The sequence below is a fragment of the Anabrus simplex genome, chromosome 3, assembly GCF_040414725.1.
Source record: "Anabrus simplex isolate iqAnaSimp1 chromosome 3, ASM4041472v1, whole genome shotgun sequence".
Classification (NCBI taxonomy): Eukaryota; Metazoa; Arthropoda; class Insecta; order Orthoptera; family Tettigoniidae; genus Anabrus; species Anabrus simplex.
In genome coordinates, this window is record NC_090267.1 from 449,804,591 (window position 1) to 449,820,366 (window position 15,776).

The 15,776-nt window shown below is 41.0% G+C and overlaps 1 protein-coding gene across 1 annotated transcript in view; it reads right to left on the minus strand.

The window, feature by feature from the left end:
* The window catches only part of LOC136866853 (dynein axonemal heavy chain 1), a 1,878,455-nt gene that overhangs the window by 84,436 nt on the left and 1,778,243 nt on the right, over positions 1-15,776 (minus strand). The window contains exon 33 of the mRNA XM_068226864.1: positions 8,482-8,733. Within this exon, the coding sequence (XP_068082965.1) occupies positions 8,482-8,733 (252 nt within the window). The remainder of the gene's footprint in view (positions 1-8,481; positions 8,734-15,776) is intronic.

The following is a 15,776-nucleotide window of genomic DNA, read 5'->3' on the forward strand; positions in this document are numbered from 1 at the left end:
TGTTCGTGGGTTAGTTGAATCTTCAGTATGTTTGGAGTGTGTCAGCTAATTCAGTTAGTCAGCTTTACTTTTGGCTGGTAAGAAAGCGATTAGAGACACTTGTTGGCATTTGAGAGAGCCATGTATTATTTTACTTGGGAGAGTAACTTTTCAGAAATGAACACTTTAACAAACCTTTACTATTTATGCAGAGATAACAGGCAATAGCTACACTTTCAACACTTGGCTTAAATGAACTCACATCACGAGTCGAGAGGGACAAGTCCATGTTTTCAGCATAGCTGCATAAAACCTCTCTAACCCACGGGTAGTTTCACATTTGTTGGAAAGCTATTTTTGTCTGCGTTTTGGGAGGACAATCGGCATAAAATTTCTCCACAACATTGGAAACTGTACTTTAGCTTGCTTTCACCACTTATAATAAACTGTTTTGGCAAGCGAGATGTTTGCGGGGAGAAACTAGTAAAGGCAGACAGGGAGGAGAATGACTTTTCTTTAATGAAGGCCGCAGTGGTAGACCTTGAGCAAACTGTTATGGTCCGTAGGGGTGAATGATCGGTAAGCTGTATGTAAACAAAAGTTGAGAGAGCGGTGTGCAGATCAGCAGGTGATTTTTCAGGCAGGTAGCGGAGAGGAACTTCCAACTTCATGACGGGAGTCTGCAGTGCTATCGTCTAACCTTCACTGGAGTGCGAAGAAATGCGAGTGTTTTTTTTTATGTTAATGTAAGCGTGTGTAACGGCACGATAAAAATGTATCAAGTTTGCGTGTGTGAAAATTTGGAATACCACATCAGCTTCAAGATGGAATTCTAATTCACCATGACAGAGTCCGGAGGGTAATCCAACATGCCTCCATCACCCAGGTATGAGCATCAATAGAATAATGTAAATAAATATGTAGGACCGTGCCTAATCGATGATCAATGTAGCTTAGACTGTTAGGTAGGATTGTAAATAGTTCACATTTTAATAATCATAATATAACTACTATAATAATAATGATAATAATAATAATAATAATAATAATAATAATAATAATAATAATAATAATAATAATAATAATAATAATAATAATAATAATAATGATGTTGCATTTTCAGCTAGGGTTATTTCCGCACTTCCTTTATGTAGATGTGTTTGCGCATTTATTTTGGTTTATCCTGTAGTATGTCACTTTGACAATTTAGGAAGCTATATTATTTGATCTCAATGAGTGTAATGCCGATTTATAATATAATTATAATAATCATCATGTTATTAGATCGTTGGTTTTGAGTCACAATTTTGTTGGAGTTTTGATTTTGTAGACGCCGCCTTGTTGATCTTAATGTTTGTTTTGCTATTTTTGCGCTTTCAGTTTGTTTTATGTTGTGGAATCATTTCTTCAGATGACCGTTTCTGGTAGTACGTATCCCGTGTATTTTTGCGACGATTTTTGGTAGACGCGAGTATTTATTTCTGTGTAGTTGCGGTTACACATCTTTCAATATCTGTGATTTGAGAGGCAATCTCTTCTTTTTTTTTTTTTTTTTTGAAACAGTGAGTGCCAGGAAGCCATTGATGAGTCAGCTCTGATATTTTGTGATATGTGTAGCAGAGAATGATCGAGAGATCGAGCTAAATGAGTAATATCCCTGATGATCTACGTTGATAATGGAAATGTGATATTTGGACCATGTCATGAACTGTCGTAAGAAATAGTGATGTGCACGACAGATATTCCGCCCGCCGGATACGAGCGAGGCCGTATTGTGAGAATAATGAATAATAATGACGTCGAGAATAATGGTGAGTAAAATAGAATTGGGGAATGAATAATTTAACCAAGAGTGTTAAATATGTTGCGACATGGGTTATGATTGTAGGCAGAAGCCTGTATTTGTTTTAAATAATTCCAGGGAAAGTAGATGCTCGGAAGATATGCTAGCCGTTGTACATGTGAGCAGAGCGACGAATCAATGTGTATTTTTGATAGTCATGTAAAGTCATGGATGACGTGAAATAACAGTAATTATTGTCCATAAAGGTTAAGTAGTATCATGGCCAGACATTTGTCGTCTGAGGTTAGAGATTGCCGTCAAATTCACAATATTTTTGCTACTCGCAGCGGGGTATATTTTCTGGAGACTCCGATTTTATTTTGCGCATTCCATCCTTATTAATTTCCAGTAGGCCGCGATGTTGGGATCTAGTGTTGTTTATTTGTTATTCTTTCTGAGCGTACCTTTATTACCGTTTATTTGTAGGATGTGATCGTATGTGAATTATTTATATTTGATTTGATGTAAATAGATAGGTGTAGATAGGCTAGTTTTGATTTCTGTATTTTTCTTATGTTGGAGCAGTGTTTCTCCGTTAACAGATTTAATTATGTAAATAAAATTTCATGTGTTAGGTTAATGGATCATCGATTAGGTCACAGTCAAAACCATAGTAGTGGTATGCTCATACTAGACGTTCAGTAATTACCAAACCTTTTTAAAATCCACTACATTTTATTTAAGAAATGAAGCGATCTTTAATAAACCAATTGTATAAAAACTGCCGCAATGAATGAGGTAAATAAGATGGCATCTGCCTCCATCTAGTGGTGATACCACAAATAATGAGTTGATAATGAAATGCAGTTAGCGGCAAATTCAGTAAAATTTTAATGTACAAGGATCGCTGTCATTTGAAACGTAAACATGAGGCACTTGGCCTAATCATTTGGATTACTTTTAAGAAGTCCAGTCTATCACAGTCATGCAAGTGAAGTTTAAATAATTAGATGAGTGGTTGTAACACTCAGATTCATGTTTCAATAATTTATTTTGTTTAATCACGAAGTGTTTGAATAAGACAGTGGCTATGTGGTAAATGAAGTGTGATGTTCATGGCTGTTTTCTTTAAATTTTTCCTTATTTGTTACACTTGGTTAGTGCAGTCCACGAGTATTTTAAGTTGGGTGTTTTCCCAAATGAGCCACATGTGTTAAAGATTTGATAACTCCTCTGCGTCAGTGGATTGATGACGTAACAAATTACTTCATTATGATTCAACTACTTTTAATTTATTTGAGAGATGTTTTCTACGTAATACAATTCTGTATTTCAAATGATGGTGATATTTCTGACCAGAGTTTTCGTATTTATTCACGTTATCATCTTGGAGACAGTGTCAACATAGTCTGGAATATTTTAATTAATTTGATTGACCTTCAGTCAGTTTATTAGGCAGATAATGGTGTTATTGTAAGGCAGATCCTCAATCTTTAATTTTCTTAGTCTCATTTTATTTCACTTTGTGTTCATTTCTCACCAGTTTAGTTTACTTTCATTTTGGCACTTTGCACTTTATTCAATAAATCAGTCTTTTATTTAAATTTTAATTCAGTCTTTGGGTACCGTCATTTTATAGTTAGTTTACCCCTACTTTTCATTTCCTCACTCCTTGATCGACGGGTGGCCTATCTTCGGGGATAGCGGACGGTCCACGACTGAGGAAGAAGAGTCTACATGCAGCGGTGAGTATCATTTAAATGTCATTTATTACAGGAGCAGCCGGCGCACAGAAGAAGGAAGAGTTCACCGCAGTTTTTGCCTTGAAAAGGGCACAATACGAGGCGTGTTTTTTAAGTAAGGTCCGTTTTGTTGTAGGTACTAGTGCGTGCGTCATGTGCCGGCATGCCTCGGGAACAACGGTGCTCAGTTGCAGCTCTGTTGCTAACCTGTACGGGTCTGTTCTGTGCTTGCTCAAATGTTCAAGATTATCGATTTGCCCGCCCCGTGCGAGGTTCAGTCAGTGATACAGTTTTTGTCGACAAGGAACCTGTCTGCTGCAGACATTCACTGACAGATTTGCGCAATGTACGGTGCTAATGCTATGAGTGAAGGCAAAGTGTGTAAGTGGGTATGAGACTTCAAAGATGGCTGTGACATCCATGATGAGGCCCGCTCCGGTCGCCCACCTCTGATCTCAGACAATTTGGTGGCTTCAGTTGAAGGAAAGATTTGTGAGGACAGACACTTCAAACTCTTTCAAACGCCTTTCCTGACATGTCTAGGTCAGTGCTTTACAAAATTGTTTCTGAAAACCTCAACTTTAGGAACTGTGCTCCCGTTGGGCCCCTAAACTCCTAACCGAGGACCACAAAAACAAAAGATTTGAGTGTTTGATGATGTTTTTAACTCGTTATGCTGAAGAAGGTGACGACGTGTTGAGTCAGATTGTAACGGGAGACGAAAAATGGGTTTCGCATATCACGCCCGAATCGAAGCAACAGAGCATGCAATAGAGACACATACATTCACCTGTAAAGGTGAAGGCCAAACAGACTCTGTCCCAATGATGACAACGAAGTGAAAACGGCCGTGTACTCTTTGTTAACGGAGCAGGCGGCAAGTATCTATGAACAGCGTATTCAGAACTTAGTTGTAACGTATGATAAGTGTTTAAACAAACTTAGCGGCTATGTTGAAAAATAGAGTAAAGTATGTAGAATCTGCAAATGAATGTGGTGTTTGAAAATTGTCTTTCATTGTGTAGTTATTTTCAAATGGCCCTTATTTAAAAATATAACCCCACCAACCTGGACCCAATGTTTGGGAAGCCAGGCTCTGCCTGTCACAAGTCAGGACAAAGGGCGAGTGATAGAGGATTAACACCTCTTTAAAAAACCTTGGTCCAACTGACCCGGCTGGTAGTCCCATGTAAGGGTCCCTTGCCAGGGTTACGGCGAAGACCTCAATGGCAGTGAAGGTGGAGAAGAGGGACTTCGGAACAATGGAATTGGGGGAAGGGGCAATCCTCCTATTCTGGGTAAATAAAATAGGAACTGCTGCCTTGCAGTAGAAGTGGGAACTTCAAAGGCTAAGAGATGAAACCCCACAGAAAATCAGCCTGGTGCCTCAGGCTTATGATGGCAGCCCCGTCAAGGCATTCGGAAGCAGTGGGTTAATCACTCGCTCTTCTTAAATAATCTGATCATAGAAACTGAAGCAAAATTACAAAACCGGACAGATAATCTGACGACGACCTTTGGCATGAAGAGGATAATGAAAATTGGTTTCTGGAATGTGAGGACCGTGAGGGAGAAAAGCAGACTAAAACAAGTGACACGGGAAATGAAGAACTATGGGCTGGACATTCTGGGATTGAGTGAGGTGCGGTGGCCAAGATTTGGCGAGATACAGACAACAGATAGAATTACATTTCTATATTCTGGTGGTGAGGACGAAGAGCACAGGGATGGAGTGGGGTTGCTGCTCAGTAGAAATGCAATGAGAAGTCTTATGGAGTGGAAGCCGATTTCCAGTAGGCTATTGACTGCTAGATTCAAGACCAAGATCAGGAATGTGACCATTATCCAATGCTATGCACCTACAGAACAATCGGAGTTTGAAAGAAAGGAAGAATTCTACCAAATGTTGTGAGATGCCATAATGAAAGAAGTAAGAAGGATATTCTCATAGTTATGGGAGACTTCAATGCGAAGGTTGGCTCAAAACATGAAGGATTGGAACACATCATGGGTATACAAGGTCTTGGTGAGATGAATTAAAATGGGGAAAAGTTTACAGAATATTGCGCCAGCCAAGACTTGGTGATAGGTGGCACGGTGTTCCCGCATAGGCGGTGTCATAAGGTCACGTGGGTATCTCCTGATCAAGTCACGGAAAACCAAATTGATCACATGGCGGTGAGCAGGAGGTTCAGAAGGAGTTTGGAAGATGTTAGGAACAAGAGAGGAGTGGACATTGGCAGTGACCATTATCTTGTTGTCGCCAACTTCCGTATAAAGATCGTGGCAGTCCACCAGAAGTTCAACACTCGGCACAAGAAGTTTGATGTTGGTAAGCTAAAGAATCAGCAGATGTTGAAACAATTTCAACTGGAACTTAGCAACAGATTCCAGGTGTTGGATTCCAGGATAGAGAAGGATGTGGAGACTGTATGAAGCGGGGTGAAGAACATCTTTGTGGAAACAAGTAAGAAGCAGCTTGGATACAAAAACTACCTGCAGAAGGAATGGATATCTGATCAGACCTGGGACAAGATAAATTATAGAAAGGAGATAAAGGCCAAGCTAAATATATGCAAAACTAGACAACAGAAGGCTCAAACACAGTAGCAGATAAGGAAGTAAAGAGGAGTGTGCGAAAGGATCACAGGAAGTGGATTGATGAGCAGGCAGAGAAAGCAGAACAGGCAGCAAAAAGGGGTGATATAAAGGAGCTTTATGGTATCACAAAGATGCTTTTGAAGAAAGGTTTTAATAAAACTAGGCCTGTGAAGAGCAAGACAGGCGAGATCCTCACTACGTGCAAACAGCAGCTGAGTAGATGGAGGGAATACTTTGCGGAGGTTTTTAATAGAGATGTGGGACTGGAAAATGAGCAGAAAGGAGAAGAAGGTGAGGAAGAAGCAGAAGGTGATCCAGGCATCGGCCTTGACTCTCCAACCCAGGGTGAGATACGAACAGCATTGAAGCAAATGAAAAATGGGAAGGCACCAGGTCTGGACAACATTCCAGCGGAAATACTGAAAGCAGACCTTGATACTACAATCAAATTGCTGCACCCACTGCTGGAGAAGATATGGAAAGAGGGAAAAATACCGACCGAGTGGAAGAAGGGGCTGATAGTCAAGTTACCGAAAAAAAGGGGGCACAACAAACTGCAACAACTGGAGGGGTATCACCTTGCTCTCCATTCCAAACAAAGTGCTGTCGCAAGTCATCCTGAATCGCATAAAGGATTCAGTAGAAAGAGGACTTCGAAAGGAACAGGCGAGATTTTGACAACATTGCAACTGTGTGGATCTCATCAATACACTTAGAATCATCATAGAACAGAGTGTGGAATGGCGGAGTATCCTCTACCTTGCATTCATGGACTTTAAGAAAGCCTTTGATTATCAACATCATGAAAGAGATGTACGAGGGGTATGAGTGTCAGGTTCTTCATGAAGGGAAACTAACAGAAAAGATAAACGTCAAGTCTGGAGTGAGACAGGGGTTTCTTTCTCCCACTCTGTTCCTGCTGGTCCTAGACAGTGTGATGTAGAAGGTAATAGGAGGACGGAAGAGGGGTGTTCAATGGGGGATGAGAGACAGGCTTGAAGATCTTGACCTCGCAAACGACATTTGCGTTATGGCGCAGCAGTACCGGGACATAGAAGATAAACTGAGTAGGTTGCAGAAGGAAGCAGAATGTGCAGGTCTCATGAACAACACAAACAAGACCAAAGAGATGAAGATTAATTCGGATGTCATGACCAGCTTGACAGTAAATGGAAAGGAAATTGAACGAGTTGAATCCTTCCTCTACCTTGCAAGTATAGTTACAATGGATGGGGGAGCAGAGGAAGATGTTCGAAGCCATATCCAGAAGGCAAATGGTGCGTTTGTCCAGCTCTATCACGTGTGGAAGAATAGAAACATCTCCAGGAAGACTAAGCCTCGCCTCTTCAACAGCAATGTAAAGTCGATTCTTCTATAAATCTGTGAAACATGGAAAGTTACAAAACAGATCAATAACCAGCTACAGGTGTTCATAAATGGATGTCTGCATCGCATAACAAATGTGAGGTGGCCAGACATAATCTCTAATGAAAATCTTTGGACCGTGACCAATCAGCAGCCGATTGACATCCAGATCAAGGAGAGGAAATGGCGCTGGATCGGCCACACATTAAGGAAGCTGGATGGAGCTGTTGAGAGGGTAGTGCTAGACTGGAACCCTCAAGGCACCAGAAAGCGAGGTCGGCCAAAGAAGACCTGGAAGAGGATGATCGAAAAGGAAATCGCAGAGGTTGACAAGACCTGGAGCGAAGTGAAGAGAATGGCCAGGAACCGTACTGTGTGGAGAAATTTTGCCAAGGCCCTATGCTCTAGTGGGAGCAACAGGAAATAAGTCTAGTAAGTCTTATTTAAAAAAATATGCCTTGTAAATATGTCAGTGAAAGAGGAATGATGTTATAACTGATTGAATGCTTGCACTATGCATTGGGCTTGCATCGTTAGCATTTTAGTGATGTTACATATCGTCGCAAGCACAATGTTTGGCACTTCTAGGGTTAACATCCCCATGCGATGGACGAATCATCATCTACAGCATTATGTACTCTCACTCTGTATGAGCACTGCAGAGAAGTATGGAACTGAACACAGGTGTCTGGCATGCAATCTAGTGATTAGGAATTGTATACCACCACCTTTCTTACACTGCCAGTCAACATTCAGATGGTGACAATTTTTTCCACCTATAGGACTCAAACAGGCTAACAACAGTGTCAAATTGTAAAGACATAATGCCTTATTGATCGTGGCCACCAGGTGGGCAAAGAGAATAGGTGGACATATGAAGTTAAACATCTAATCAAGCCATATGGAGAATAGAATACAATGCACGTCTTACAGAATTGTAGTTAATCTTTATCAGTTAATTGATATTCAACTCAGCCAGAGAGAAATTTACTGTAAGTTATTTTTACTTACCTTAAAAGGGACTTCATCATACTCAAGCAAGAACATGTGTAACTGTGATATGCAGATACGAAGATCTCCGTCTGTAAACTCATACGGAATATTGAATCCCAGGGGACCAAATTTACGGCGCTCTAAGCACACGCCATGGAAGAGACACAGGGAGAACAACAACCATTTAAATGTATATACTTTTGGATGGTCTGAATGAAAGAAATCATTAAATTCTGTCACTTGATTTGAGAAAGCTCGCATCATATTAGCCTGTGAACAAATTATCACATTGTATTAAGAACCTTAGCTAACTGAAGAAGTAATGTAAAACTAGCTACACCACACACTCTACATGTAAAAATAGGTAACTTGGGAATAAATTTAAGAGCTTTACTGTAGAGACTCCAGTAAAGAAATACTTGAAAGTCATGCTAAAAACAATGATGGTAATAAGGTAGGGAGAGGGTGAAACCCGATGTCAGCAAATAGACAACTACTGTCGAATATCACCAAGGTTTTGTTATTGAGCCGTTTCCAAACATCCAGTACAGCACTTTTACAACCAAAAGAAGAAATTATAGTACTGGTAATTAATGTAATGCTAGCTTACTTCACTGTGTTTTGATGATGATGATGATGCTTGTTGTTTTAAGGCGCCTAACTTCGAAGGTCATCGGCCCCTGCTCACTGTGTTTTAGATTGGAGGGCTTACCTTCATAGTCACTATTCAAGTGTATGGCTACATGACTAGAAAGAGAAAAAGCATGTTACTGCATGGGTACTGAATAGTATAAAAGGAAGATAAAATATGTATCGGTTTTAGAATTTTTCTGAATATTGAGTAGTACCACTAGGTTCACAAAGTTATCAGAATAAAGGTTTTATGTCAAAATTATTAGCACCATGTGAAATATTTTTGCATTAATTGTTGGCAGCACTCATGAGGTCACTTTTATACAAATTTTATGATCATACCATTGTTGTCTTTGCGTGGTAACCGTGTATTGTTTGTGTGTTACTGGTTCACCATATTTGAGAATGTTGAGTACAGAGCAACATGCAAATAACACATTTTGTGGTTTATTACACAAACCTCCTTCAGAAACATTCACAATGCTTGAAGAAGCTTGTGGTAAGATAGTAATGAAGAAACCCCCCACAGGTTTAGCCTGGCATAAACAATTCTGTGAAGGCTGTGCAAACATCCTGTGTATCTGTGTGTGTATGTGATGGACAAAAGAATATCAAAATGATATCAGCGGAGGGGGTTGGTATTGCAGTTGGAAGTGATCACACAAATCTTTGCAAAAATTTGAACATGTATTCTGTTTCTCAAAAGTTGTTCCAAAAAATGCTGACTCCTGAACAAAAGAAACACAAATTGCTGTGGACCTAATCAGTATGGCTGATTTCTTGAACAACACAAAATGAAACTTCGTGCTGTTTGTAGACTCAGAGCTTGAATGTCAGACATGTGAATGAAAATCCAGAACATCTCCTAGGAAACAAAATTTCCCTAAGGAGATTAGTAAAGGCAAATTTATACTAGAAATTTTCTTTGATACTTGGGGTCTTGTTCACCATAAATTTATTCCTGAAGGTCATACTGTAAACAAAGAAATGTAAAGAAATGTACATAGGTACCCTTCATAATTTCAGAGACACTGTGATAAGGAAACAACCAGATAAATGGACAGAAAACAGTTGGTTTCCGTTGCACAACAATGTACTGCCCAATGGTCAGCCTTGGTAAAAAAATTCCCTGCCATGTACAACAGTGATAGCTTTGAAGTGTCCTCAATACTCCTCAGATCTCTCACCATCTGTATTCTTCCTCTTGGTGCGACACTTTCAAACTGTTATGGTCTTTCCTTTGAGAAACATTTAGACAAGATTTCTAGGAAAGGGTGTAAATTAGTTGGCTTTCCAGAAAGAAACTGTGCTGAATTTGTTTCTCCTAGAACTCTGATAACTTCGTTTTGCACTCTAATCAGGCCATCATTAGAATAGTGTTGCGAGGTGTAGTTACCTTCTCAGCAGTATTCAATACAAAACTTGGAAAGAGTCCAAATAAGGTTCATGAAATGGATCAGCTACAAAGGTTTGGGTGTCTCTCATTTTTCATCCGATTACGAGTCTTTTAGTGAGACTAAGAGTATAAGGGCATATCACTCACACTGTAGAAGTGCCAATGCCCTCTTTCTTTATAAATGTCTGATGAATGGAGTGGATTGCTCAACATTGTTGGAGTTGATTCCATTACAAGTTCCTTGCCGCAATACTAGGCAAAGATATATTTTCCATCTGCCTAAAGTGAGAACTGTGGCTCAGGCAAACTCGTGGCTGCTGAGGGCACTAACATCACTGAATGAGAAGAGTGAATTGGTGGACTTTTTTTTCCACTCACCCCCATTTAAAATTAGATGTGCCCTAATGACCTCAATAATATATGGTCCTCTCTGTATAATATATAAATATGTGTATGTAAATGTTTCTAGATTTAGTTTAGTCATGGCAATATTTAAGGAGATTCATTTTTATTTATTTAAGGTGTTGTAAATATGCATATATAAACATCTCTAGATATAATTTAAACTTGGTAATTCTTTTAGGAAATTAGTTTGATTTATTTATGGTGTATTTGTTGTATACATTGTTTTATGAGTGCTGAAGAAATCACATCAAACATGATGAGAGAACATAGTGGTTTTGTGAAATGGTTTCCAGCATTACTTCTTAATAATTCACATGCATTAGCAGAAGTTTGTCATTGTGGAAGGAAATATTGTGTAAGTGAATGTAGAGTAATTTATTTGTGTGTTATTAACAAATTCTGGGAACTTTCTGAAGCTAGAAGTACATAATGCTGGACTACTGGTATGAAATTTATTTACTTAGAAAATAGTACTGTTTGTAATTTAGAGAATTAAGGAGTGCCATTAACTTTAAAAAGTTGAGAGATAGCACTCAATAAAAAGCACAAAACGACAAAGCAGAATATTTGTGTCCCATCAAATTTAACCTTACCCAGGCGAAAACCAATATATGGGTTACCTGTCCGTATCCTTATGGGCAGAAACCCATATAAGGGCTTGCATAATACTTAGAAATGTTACCGGCTCTCTGAGTTCAAATAGTTACACAAATAGTCAACAGATGACATAAGCTGTACTTCCAAACATTTTAAAGCTGGATACTGGCATTTTATGACTATGTTAGGCACATTTCATTGCAAGTTATCAACTGAGTTCATCGACTGTGTGTGATTGAAGAATATTGTGGTTTACATTTTCCATTTCTTCACCCTGGTTTTGCCAAAATGGTTAAAAGAAAACTAATCACAAGTGATGAGATAGAGGATAGCTGATTAAAGCGACAGCAAAGTGTCATTTAGCGACGGTGAATGTCAATTTCCCGAGATTTCTTCTGACAGTGGCAGTGAATACGAGAGCGGCACAAATGACCATACAGACAATAGTGCACATGTACCTGGACAGACGTGAGTAATTTTGATCCTGGCCCATCAACTATAATTCCAATATACACTGACTGACAGAGCAAATGCAACACCAAGGAGGAGTGGTTCGAAAGGGATGAAAGTTGGGGAAAAAACAGAGACGGCACGGACGAATAATTGATGTTTATTTCAAACCGATATGCAGGTTACACAATGCGCATGGCATCGATTCAGTAGGATGTAGGACCACCGCGAGCGGCGATGCACGCAGAAACACGTCGAGGTACAGAGTCAATAAGAGTGCGGATGGTGTCCTGAGGGATGGTTCTCCATTCTCTGTCAACCATTTGCCACAGTTGGTCGTCCGTACGAGGCTGGGGCAGAGTTTGCAAACGGCGTCCAATGAGATCCCACACGTGTTTGATTGGTGAGAGATCCGGAGAGTACGCTGGCCACGGAAGCATCTGTACACCTCGTAGAGCCTGTTGGGAGATGCGAGCAGTGTGTGGGCGGGCATTATCCTGCTGAAACAGAGCATTGGGCAGCCCCTGAAGGTACGGGAGTGCCACCGGCCGCAGCACATGCTGCACGTAGCGGTGGGCATTTAATGTGCCTTGAATACGCACTAGAGGTGACGTGGAATCATACGCAATAGTGCCCCAAACCATGATGCCGCGTTGTCTAGCGGTAGGGCGCTCCACAGTTACTGCCGGATTTGACCTTTCTCCACGCCGACGCCACACTCGTCTGCGGTGACTATCACTGACAGAACAGAAGCGTGACTCGTCGGAGAACACGACGTTCCGCCATTCCCTCATCCAAGTCACTCTAGCCCGGCACCATGCCAGGCGTGCACGTCTATGCTGTGGAGTCAATGGTAGTCTTCTGAGCGGACGCCGGGAGTGCAGGCCTCCTTCAACCAATCGACGGGAAATTGTTCTGGTCGATATTGGAACAGCCAGGGTGTCTTGCACATGCTGAAGAATGGCGGTTGACGTGGCGTGCGGGGCTGCCACCGCTTGGCGGCGGATGCGCCGATCCTCGCGTGCTGACGTCACTCGGGCTGCGCCTGGACCCCTCGCACGTGCCACATGTCCCTGCGCCAACCATCTTCACCACAGGCGCTGCACCGTGGACACATCCCTATGGGTATCGGCTGCGATTTGATGAGGCGACCAACCTGCCCTTCTCAGCCCGATCACCATACCCCTCGTAAAGTCGTCTGTCTGCTGGAAATGCCTCCGTTGACGGCGGCCTGGCATTCTTAGCTATACACGTGTCCTGTGGCACATGACAACACGTTCTACAATGACTGTCGGCTGAGAAATCACGGTACGAAGTGGGCCATTCGCCAACGCCGTGTCCCATTTATCGTTCGCTACGTGCGCAGCACAGCAGCGCATTTCACATCATGAGCATACCTCAGCGACGTCAGTCTACCCTGCAATTGGCATAAAGTTCTGACCACTCCTTCTTGGTGTTGCATTTGCTCTGTCAGTCAGTGTACAATATTCAGCAGGGGACTATTATACCATCACATTTTGATCAAGATACTGATCCACTAGAGTACTTTTATTTCTTTGATGATGAGATTTTTGGGTTAATTATGAATGAAATTTGTATTCAGGGAAACACAAATAATAAGAAAGGAACACCCCAATAAAAGGGCAAGAATTGCAACACAGTTCAATAACTTTCCAATGTTCAATAAATTTCCAATTTCTTTGCAATCATTTAAGTAAAGGCTAGGAAAACAACAGATAGGGAATCTGCCACCTGGGCGACTGCCATAAATGCAGATAAGTAGTGACTGATTGATTGTTTGATTGATTGGCAGTCTCCCCCTAGGCTATTATTATTATTATTATTATTATTATTATTATTATTATTATTATTATTATTATTATTATTATTATTATTGAAAAGGCACAATAAATCGGAAAGTAATAAGGTCAGCACGGTTTATATTAAAGTGACACTATTTATTACATACGTAAATCACTAGATGGATGCAGTGAAACAATAGACATGGAGATTACAATCATGACGTGTCAGAATGGACAAAGAAAACGTAGTGCGTAGGTGGCACTACTTGATGGTGGCTCAGCCAGAGTCATATGAATATGTATAAATATTCTCAACACCCCCTCTCAAAGGCTGAACCAACTTCAACGTTTCAGTCTTCTGACACCCAGACACTCTAAACACTTCCAGTGCTTATCCTTCGGTAGTCCCTTGGTTAATATATCTGCAGGCATCTTCTCAGTTAACAAGTATTCGAGATGAATGTCCCACATGATGTCGCACATCAATGTGCTTAGTCTGAGAGTGGAAAACAGGATTTCCAGCAAGCTTCTGAGCTCCGATGTTGTTGCTATATAGCTGTACAAGAAGTCATGAAATGGACAACTTGTAATATAGCTGTACAGTCGACACGCTGTTAATGCCTATCTCCCTTGCTAGTCGTAGTAAGTGCACTGCCTCTTTTGAAGCCTCACTCAAGGCCATATATACAGCCTCCATTGAGGACAATGCCACTGTTCGTTGTTTCCTGGATTCCCAAGATACAACTCCGCCATACATTGTGAAGGCAAAGCCAGTGTATGATCTGCGATCATTGATGCATGCAGCCCAATCAGCATCTACATAGCCAGTTAGATTACTGGTATCACTTCCAAAGGTGATTCCCACATCAGAAGAACCCTTCAGGCACCTCAGTACCCTCTTTGCTGCTTGCCAGTGTTCTATGCCAAAAGAATCATTGAATTGGCTTAAGACACTCACTGCATGAGATATGTCTGGACGCGTTGCGGTTGATAGATACATAAGAGCACCTATGAGCTCTCTGTATGGGGGCCTCTCGCCATCATCCTTGGACCAAGTATTTTATCTTGACAGTTTAATTCCAGCTTTAATTGGTGTGGCCACGGGCTTGCAATCAGACATTCAAAAGCGATCTAAGATGTCCCTAACATAACCTTTCTGTTTCAAGGTGATACTGGATTCATCTCGAGAAAACTCAATCCCGAGACAGTACTTAATGTCTCCTACGTCTTTGACCTCAAACGACTTTTGTAGAAATTTGTGGACCTCGTCAATTTCTCTCGAATTCCGTGACAAAACTAAAATGTCATCAACATAAACTATGATAAGGAGAGTATCAGCATTAGAACCCTTCACATAAACACTCAAATCGCCGGACGTTGGTTTGACACCAAGCTGTAGTAGTTGCTCGTTCAAGCGTCGGTGCCAACAGCAGCCAGCCTGCTTCAAGCCATACAAAGCCTTTTTAATACGGCACACACAATCCTTGTTCAACATCTTCAGCATCCTTTTGGCTTCAGCTATGATCTCGGATGTTGCATTACTTTCCTGTACGATGAATTTGAGTATTTCTCTGGTGTACTGTGGTACTTCCATAAAGATTTCCTCTTCAACGATTCCATTTAAGTATGCAGTTGTTACATCGAATTGTCGGACATACATTCCATGATGAGCAGCGAGCGCAATAGCCATTCGTATTGAGCTGAGTCGTGCTACTGGTGCGAATGCTTCAGTATAGTCTATACCTGGCCTCTGGGAAAACCCCCTAGCCACGACTCTAGCCTTCCTTCTCGTGATCTCGCCATTTGCTCCGTATTTATTCCTAAGGACTACACAACTTCCAATCGTCGTCCTATTTTCTGGGCGGTCTACAAGATCTCAGGTCTTGTTTCTTAGAATAGAGACAAATTCATCTGCCATCACCAGCATCCACTCATTTTTCTCTGGACCTGAAAATGCCATCTGAATTGGAACCTCAGCCAGACATACCGAATCAATTTGTCCTCCATTGCGTTCCTGGTAAAGCTTTCGA